This window comes from Crocodylus porosus, unplaced genomic scaffold (genome assembly GCF_001723895.1).
Source record: "Crocodylus porosus isolate Cpor-Errol unplaced genomic scaffold, CroPor_comp1, whole genome shotgun sequence".
NCBI classification, from domain to species: Eukaryota; Metazoa; Chordata; order Crocodylia; family Crocodylidae; genus Crocodylus; species Crocodylus porosus.
In genome coordinates, this window is record NW_017728943.1 from 63,020,165 (window position 1) to 63,029,588 (window position 9,424).

A 9,424-nucleotide genomic window follows, 5' to 3' on the forward strand; every position below is an offset into this window, starting at 1 on the left:
GTACAAAATACAATATTGCATATGTAATGCAGCCTGATGTGAAGAAATTAGTAGTAGCATCCCAAAAGAAATGAATTATGAATGGCTCCAGTACCAGCAGAGGACAGGAGACCTCTGGGAATACTGCATTATGAAGAGGACTTTTTAAACTTTGTGGGGTTTGGTAAACTAAGGTGCATGGACAAGGGACCATATTAAAGCAAGTTAGCAAGAGGGGAGTGGAACAGCTGACATGCAGTAACTGTTCGTGCACTAAACTGGAACAGTTTACCCCTGAATGAAATAGGGCTAAGAAAATTTAGTTTTAACTTAGGGTAGTCGCAGGCAAATAAGCGGTAAGTGTACATCAGCTGTTCCACAGTAATCCCTCACCCTGTGTTAATGTGCTTTGATTTGATCATTTGTCCATACCCTGTGTTGGTTGTGAACTGTTCCGAACACAAAAATCTAACCTGCACCCTTCTGAGCAGGTAGGTAACTGCACATCTGGAGGGGTGACTGTTTATCAAATATCTCTTTACGTACTTGGAACGTTCAGTCAATAGCTGCCTAACCCTACACTGTCTGCATCTTCCCATTGGGCAGGATCAAGTACGACAGACTAAAAATGATCAGTGTTTGGAATTGCACAGATAGAAAATATGCTACTTTATATAACACACAAAAGAGAAAGGTAGCGGATCCTGTGTAAATACATTAGTAAGTGCTGAAACACAGAAAGATGGTACTTGACAGTATGCTTATTTTTCCAAGCTGGAAATAAGCAGAGAGGAAGAGCTATCTTACTGGAATGGCCCAAAAGCACTTTCTTAGTCTTTTGAATAAGCATTAAGCAAAACGTCTTTTGCGGGGAAGAGAAGTATTGGGGCAGAAATTGTATCAGCTGACTTCAGTGAGAGCCGATCACATGCCTACCCAATAGCAAAATTTGGTCCTCAAGAGTGCTAGTGCATGAAGAGAGCTTCCCATGCTTCATAATATGAGACTAAGGAGGAGAATTTTCAAGTTGAGTGCTTTCAGAGTTGCTTGCAAAGTTGGGAAGCAAGAAGCAGAGCATCAATGAGAAACTCGATTATCCTCAGCTCCAGTCTTGCCTCCACCACTATCCTCCTCACTTGCATGTAACCTTGCTGAAGTCATTTGGCCTCTACTTGGGCATGAGGGTCTACTCACAGGCATCCTGCCACAGGATAACATCCAAGAATCCCTTTTATCAATCCTATTGCTTCCCTCCTGTGAATAGGTCCCCAGTGTCATTGGGAAGCTCACAATAATAAGCACTAAGTTCAACAGAAAGTGATGCATTATCGGGCCCAGAGTTATCAGGCTATACAATTCCATAATAACTATGGGAAGTGCTGCCTGTGGGGAGATGCATCAAAATAGCAGCTGCTTTCTTAATCGTGAAAAAAATAGTGGTGATGATTTGAACTAATTACTTCAGGAAATGGGTGTTTTTCTTTAAGTGTGGGGGGGGATTCTGGACATGACATGCTCCAGCAAATTGGCTATTTGATTTACCCATGGAATTAGAATGACATATAAAAAGACAGATGGGTTAGACTGAGCTCAGTTCCATAGCCACTTCATGCCCAACGCTCCCGAAACTGAAGAGTTTGTGTTTTTATTGTGAAAAACAGGAAATGCTAGAATGGCTCCCAAGGAGCCATCCTTGTGGGAGTCTCATGCACAAAGCAGCTACAGAATCAGGCCATTAACTTATGGCTTGTTTGTTTGTTTGTTTGTTTGTTCTTAAGCTATGAACAGCCATTCATGGATATCCTATTTCTTTACTAGCTTTCAGCATGGGTTGCAACTAAAGTTGAATGTGGAATTTAAGAAGTCTGTGTTCCTATCTGTGCATGCATTACTTTCATATTAATTGAGAGGAGAATATACTCACAAATCCTTGAGTGAAATATACTGTAGAGATTTATCTTCTTTAAGACAATTGCTTTTGTTCTGCTCCTACTAATTATATCCTATAAATCCCTTCCTAGCTAAACCCAGACATTAACATTGTGTTACCTATATTGTGCAGTTAGACTTTACAAAGACATCTAGCACATGTTATAAAAGTTATTACTATGGTACTATATATAACAGCTTTGCATAAGAGAATACAAGTCTGCCATATTTAGAAAATGCAGGTGCTATGTAAGCCCCTTTTTGAAAGAAAGAACTTAGCTCAGTTTCCTTTGAAGAACCAGAGACTTGAAACTGAAAACTTTATTAATGCCATTGTCTCCTTGTATCAGCAGGTTCCAGAGAGATTCCTGGAAGTGGCTCAGATCACGTTACGAGAGTTTTTCAATGCCATTATTGCAGGCAAAGATGTTGATCCTTCCTGGAAGAAGGCCATATACAAGGTCATCTGTAAGCTGGACAGTGAGGTCCCTGAGATTTTCAAATCCCCAAACTGCCTACAAGAGCTTCTTCATGAGTAGAGATTTCGACAACTGTTTATGAATGTATGAAAAGTAGCAGTCCCCTTTTGATGCCCAAGTTTTGTGTGTCTCTATTTTAATTTCATATATATGTATATCCTATACATATATACGTATATGAAATCAAATTGTAAACCCTCACGGATTTATTTTTACTTTTTTGTTCAGTTACAAGAGGACAGTTATTTTACTTCAGCCTTCAGTTTACTTTTGCCCAAGACCCTTAACATTTGGAGAATAAATGGGGTTAATTTTCAGGGAGAAGAATTTTGAAGTGTGTAACAGCCTGTCTTAGTAAGTTAGGGCATTATGTTTAAAAATGCTTTGTCAGATTTCTTGCTTGCTGCAAAGTGGCATTTTGTCTTAGTGAGACTAATGTCATGGCACAATACTACAGACAATGAAGTTTATATTACGTTGATACTGCTAAAGGTCTGAACTCTGTGGAGTCACTTCATAAGCTCAAAGCTTTCTTTATTTTATTTTATTTTACTTTAACTAATAGGGTAGAGTTTGTTTCCTATTTCAGAAACCCCCCCTACAAGCATGTGTTTTAGGTACTCCCTCCAAAAGTGATACCCAAAAAGAGCAAACTCTGTTCTTCAAACTTTCCCTTACAGGAACAACATATGCCCTGTGCCCGTTATTGGCAATGCTAGGTAATTTTTTTTTATTGAGGCAAGACAATTTTGCACAAACCGGGTTCTGTTCTTGCAGGCTGAAGCCAGTAATTCATGCACAATATTGTATCAGCGACACTAATTTTATAATATGGTCAGCGTACTAGAACGGAAGCATTTCACTCTCCATAGAGTAAAAACAAAACCTTTCAACATGCAATATTACTGTGTCTTGGTCATAGTTTAAATGGCACTTGTCACAACATATATTCTTTTCTTAGTTTTCCCTCTTGGCATGGAAGGTTTGCTGTCTGTACTTGATATCTAAAATTTTGTCTTGAAAAGCAATTATTTTACAACATAAAGTATTTCAGCTGAAAAGTGGTCAGACAAAGAGGACATTTTTAAGCTGTAAAATGTAACCAATCTTTACCTACTCAGAAGTATAAAAGTACATTTTCATAAAAATCTAATAAAACTGTACACACAGAAATTTCAGCAGTCTCCTGTTGCTTAGGCAGGGTTCAGATAGCCAGATTTAACTTTTGCATTACTGCAGTATGGCATTAAAACCACATCTATTTGATCAGAATGCTATCCTTCTCTTCTGAAGTGGAAGCTAGTGTCGACCAAAATGCTGAGTACAGTGTGAAAATCTGTGAAAGTTTTGGACTCATTTAAGTAATGAGATACAACATGTCAGCATGATTCAAGAAAGCTAGCTGCTAGTTTTTGTGCTTTCTTCAGTGGCTCTCCTTTTTATTTTCACATTTTCAAAAAAGGTATAGTATCCAATAGCATGGGGGGTGGGTTAACTATGCTATGGCACTATGTATTTGTCACTTTCTCTGTCGTCTTTTGTACAGATGCAGTAAGAATTTATTGTTATCTTGAATAGTATTTCCCCTCAAGGTAATTTGATACAAAACTATAGAAAGTTACTGATTAGCCAAGTATTATATTTAGACCACCTAGGATATCAATATCTTACTTCTTTATTTTAAAATTGCATTTTGACTTTGGAGAGTGAAAGTTTACCCATGTGACTAAAGAGCTGACCTGATCACTGCAATTTCACTTCATTTACAAATACTGCTGATAGACAGAAATGTATGAAAGCAATTATTGTCAGCACAAAGCCTTAAAAACCTGCTGACTTCAAATTAAACAGCACAATCCTACGATGTCCTGTCATTATTTTCAAGCACTGGCAGTATCTGTGGAGTATAGGCAAAGCAGACAATAGCATGGGATGAAGTGCCAACATTTTCACTATGCATTAAAAGAAAAACAAATCTCCTTGATCTTAAACTCCCTGAAAGTACCTGATACTGTATTTATCCATACAGTAGACAGCATGTGTCATTCTTTTACTTTGCACATGATTTGGTAGCTATTACACTTCATAAAGATGTAACTCCAGTCAGTTCCAAGTAAAAAAGGATGAAAATTGTGTTCATGCACTTTTCTTTTTTTCTTTCTTTTTTTTTTTTTGATTTATATGGGAAGAAGTGGCATAAAATGCTCAAGTTCTAATAGAAATAGTTCCTCACTGGCAAACCATCTGATACAAAATATAAAACTGCATTGTCACCTTGGACATAAAAAAGTAAAGCCATACTTTAGTCATATTATGTGGGCATACTACTAGATACCATCCTGTTTTGTTATATAACCTTTACTTTTATTATGTTTTATTGTTATTATTATTATTATATTTTGGCTGCAAATGTGATTCAAATAATCTAAATAAGTGAAACTGTGTACTCAACACTTGATGTTGTTACATTTATTTATTTATTTATAAATAGCATAATCTCAATAGTAAGAGAGGCATAGGAATTAAGAATAGAAATTTCATTTTAAAGGAAAAAAATTCAATTCTTTGATCTGAAAAAAGGACAATTTGGTCATTTATGGTGATGATACTGCATTATAGCCATATTGCCTTTGTGCCTCCCAGTACATCTGAAAATATAAATATTCAGCATAACTTATTAAAATTGTAAGTAGAAATCAGCATCTTTCAAATGAGCTTAATACTATTTCACTAAAAATGGCTAAAAGGCAGGAGGCTACTTTTATTGTAGTGAAAAAAGTTTACTTAGGGAAGGAATTATAAAAACCATGTAGAAATCCCATGTTTCCATTCATTTTCTGCTAATTCAGATTTATTTCTGCATATAAACTTGAGGTTATAGTCTGTGCCTAGACCTTAAATGCACCAGCGGAAGGATAAAATATCCTTCAAAATACCAGTTTTTTCCCCACAAGTACAATTGTTCTTGTGCCTTCTGTGGCTTACAATTTTCATCTTTTAAACTTTATTTTTCAATTACTACAGCTGCAATAAACACTAGATTTTTTTTTCCGGCTGTTTGACATGATGTTGATAGCTATGCATATTTTGTGTCTTTTTAAAAAATTAAAATAAAAAAACAAAGCAGGAGAATACGTTTTTGAAGAAAAGAATTTTTAGAACAGTTTGATAACGCAAATTATTTTTTTCTCAATTGTTTGAGCAGCATTCAAGTTTTGAAAATTCTTGTAGAAGCCAATTTTTTGTAACTGTGGTGCAAATCTTGTGTTTTCTTAGCCTAATGAAAAGTAGTATAGAAGCAATATTTCATACGTAATATATATGTGTATACCTATACCTACATATACACACACATATAGATATGTCTGTGTGTGTGTGCACACATACACACAACATATGCGTATGAAGTGGAAAGCTTACCTTTTTCCTATCTAGATTAAGAACCTATTTTAGACATTTGTTATGTTTTGTGAAAAGAATGTTCTATTTGGAGCTACAAAACATTTAATTCTTACTGTATCTCTGGTTGTTAAATGGGAACGTTTCACATTCAATGGTAAACATGTGGAAGATGTTAGAATGTAGTATAATTATTTAAGGAAGTGTTCACCCATGTATTCCTGAGGTTTGCTTTGTGCCTCTGAGTATTATTTAATTAAAGTGTTTTAAGTTTGCAGAATCTTTGTTACTGTACCAGGTATGTGGGTGAACATCGAAGACAGAGGGGAACTTTTATAAAGCAATGTAAATATTCAACCTTATGGCTGTTGTTGCATAAATACATAAGATTTTAATAACTACATTCTGAAGACATCTATTGAATTTATAAGAAGCACTACAGTAACTGTACAGATAGTTGAAAGCATTCTTGAAAATCCAGCTATCTACTTTTAAAAGATTGGTCTCTTTCATCATATGTCAAGGGCATGGGTGATACAGTTTCTGTACAATTACAGAATTTTTTCTATGTACATGAAGTCATTTAATAGCAAAATGTTTTTTTCCACAGGTAATATTAACTAAGAAATAAAGGTGAAGATTTTGTGGCTTTAAAGATAGGATTTTCACCAGCAGCAATGAAAGATATATATACATATATATACACATATATATATATATAGAAATGGAAAGTGGTTTACAAAACCCCCCCAGTGAGCACTGTACATGAGAAGTGAAGCAAAAACTATATTTGCCATGTGTATTATATAGTAATCATTGGTGTGAATAGTGCAAATGTTTCCTTCTGGTACCAACTATGTGTTTGAAAATTCCAATAAGCATTGTTTTCAAAAAGCTCCCCTTATGGAATGTAACTGGTTTATATGAGTAAGCAGTTACTGTATTGCACTTAAATGTTCTGTTGAAGGAAATGCAATTTTGTTTTCTGTAGAACTGTTGGTTGTAAACCATCTATAAACTGAAGCTAAAAAATGCTCATATTTAGAGCTGGGATGAAAACTGGTATTTAACCTTTGCATCTTCTTAGGAGTATCCGTTTTAGCGTATAAAAAATGTTGGCATTGTGACTTGACTTAGTCTCTTCATCTGAGCCACAATCACCTCTCTCCCTAAGCAGCCACCTTCCAAAATGCACAAATATACTGGGATATGTAGAAGCAAAACTAGAAGAAACAGCAAGCTCACATCTTATCTAACTCCATCCTTTCTGCAAAATTTAAAAGCATTCACATACCACCAAAGGAAAAATATAAAATGAGCACTATAACAAAAATATGTTATCACCATGTAATATGAAATTTAGAGTCAGGAAAAGTTACATCTTAAGTTGGTTTTAATGCTGCCCAGAAGAGTCAAAGGTTAAGGTTTAAACTGATATTGTCCCAGCCATTACTCATTTGTATATAGTTACAGAAGTGACAAAACACTGCCTTTATATTATTTAGCAATATGTTGTAAATAGCATTATTAAGCTCTTTTTTGTAATAAAGACCTTTTAATTTGAAGATAGTACAATAACTGAACTGATAAAGTCAATTTTTGATTTTTTTTTTATTTTTTAGCTAGAGGCAATTTCAACTGTGGATTTTTGTTGTTGTCTATTGTTCTGAAGACTTTGCATAATTTATTGGTTTAATTTATCCTAATTTATTTGATGAAGGTGTACAATTTTGTATTACCAAGGATGTACTGTAATATTAATTGATGATATGATAAAACAATGAGACTCCCCTGTCCATATGAAAAAGGTGCAGTAGACAATTGACTGAAAAAAGTTACAATTCTAGCTTGGCAGCTACTAAATTAAAAAAAAAAAACACAGGAAAAATGGTTTTGGGGGGGTGGAGGGGGTGGATTTTATTTTGTGTGTTTTAAGCTTTTGTATACTCTCCAGACTTTTACCTTTTTGCTTTGTACCACTTAAAGGATACAGTAGTTCAATTGCCTTGTGTGCCTTCCATCTTCTCTAAACTGAATGTATGTGCAGTATATATGCAAGCTTGTGCAAAATAAAATATAAATTACAAGCTCATTGCCTTTGTTTGTATTTCTTAATGAGAATGTGTTTAGTCCCATATCTACATATGAATCCCTGAAATCAAGTAATGGAAACTCGGCTGTAACATGTGATTGTACTTCCAAGTTATTTTTCTCTCCCCGTTTGGAACTGTTGGGTAATGAAACACACTGGATATCTTGCAATGTAATACAAATGTTTTGTTTCACATCACGTACCTGTGTCTGTTCCTACAATTTCTGCTTTTATACCGGTACCTTAAGCCTTGATCCTGCATCACATCCATAGATAAGATGAGCTCTAAGCACACAAACAATCCACTGACACTTAAGCTCAGGTATTATTTTATTAATCCTTTTAGCTCTGAGATGATATGCATCTGATTTTAGACCAAAGTTTGTGACAGAATTCATTTCAAAGTGGGGAAGCAATGGTAAGTAACTAGCTCAAAGAGTCTGGTCTGTCAAGAAGTGATAGTCCTCATGAAGAGTACTTCAGGTGCAAAAGCTGAGAGCTGCATGCCTAGGGGCTTCCTCTGCCCTGCCTATCTGCAGTTGTCATTTTTTCCCACCAAATTCTGAAAAACAGAAGACACTGATTCTCATTTTACCCTGTACTTGGAAGCACAGATGGATCCCAGTGGAAAGCCCAGGAGCTAAGCACAACAGAACTCAGGGGATTTTCAAATCTAGCTTGGAAGTTGATAGCTCCTCCTGATTATTAGAAGGGTCTTCTGGCTTCAAGCACTGCCAAAGTTTGGAGAAGTGCAGAGCCAAACTTCACATCTCTGGCCATCATTTCTGGAAGTTCCCTAGTTCCCACAGTGTGTGGAGTTTTCTTATTAGGAAAATGCTGGGCTCTCACTTTAAGACCACAATAAAGGAATGAATTGCCTCTGACCAAGGCAGATGGAGCAGTCTTTATATGTCATTGATAACATCACTGAGATATAATAGGTCTTTCCCCTCTCTAATTTCTAAGAGACAGAATGGAAAATGATGCATTGTGATTCGTGTGTGTGAAGAAGTTAATTGCTCTTGTCTCTTGGTCTGTACCCTTATTTATGCCCAGCCTAGGCTGTGCCAACACAATTTCTATGGAGATGATCCTTTCTGATCCAGTCTTCCCTCTCTGTTAGAAGGAAAATTGACTATTGAGTTGCTGATCTGTTAGAGCATTTAGAAAATAAAGAAAAATAAGTAAGTCATTCTGCAGGATCAGTTGCTGTGTTTCTCTGGAAAAAATTCAAGGCAGAGTAGATTTTTAAAAATGCAAAGGATGTGCCACATTTAGGTTGCTAGCACAACAGGGAAAATACAATGTTTGCTTAAATATACTGTTCAATAACCATGGGAAGCGTATGGGGTAGTAATAGAATTCTCAAAGACATCCTCGGTGAAAGGGAGTATCTGAGCAGCTTCTTTTTTCCCTGCTTGCTCTGAGCTTGAGTCTTTTGACCCTCAGGGTGCAGACAGGTCTACGTGTTTTCCTAGGTTTTCAAGAAAAGGCAGGATGCAGGTGGCCTAAAAGCAGATTCCTTACATCTGATACACTGCTACGT

General features: G+C 35.9%; 1 protein-coding gene across 4 annotated transcripts in view; it reads left to right on the forward strand.

Annotated features, from left to right (window-relative positions):
- Positions 1–7,677, forward strand: part of PROX1 (prospero homeobox 1) — a 42,128-nt gene extending 34,451 nt beyond the window's left edge. For 2 of the 4 annotated variants that reach the window (XM_019549459.1, XM_019549461.1), the window contains one exon: positions 2,259–7,677. In XM_019549459.1, coding sequence (XP_019405004.1) covers positions 2,259–2,447 — 189 coding nt within the window. In that variant the 3' untranslated portion in view covers positions 2,448–7,677. The remainder of the gene's footprint in view (positions 1–2,258) is intronic. The other 2 variants (XM_019549460.1, XM_019549462.1) reach the window with 1 other exon arrangement.
- Positions 7,678–9,424: the final 1,747 nt, after the last annotated feature.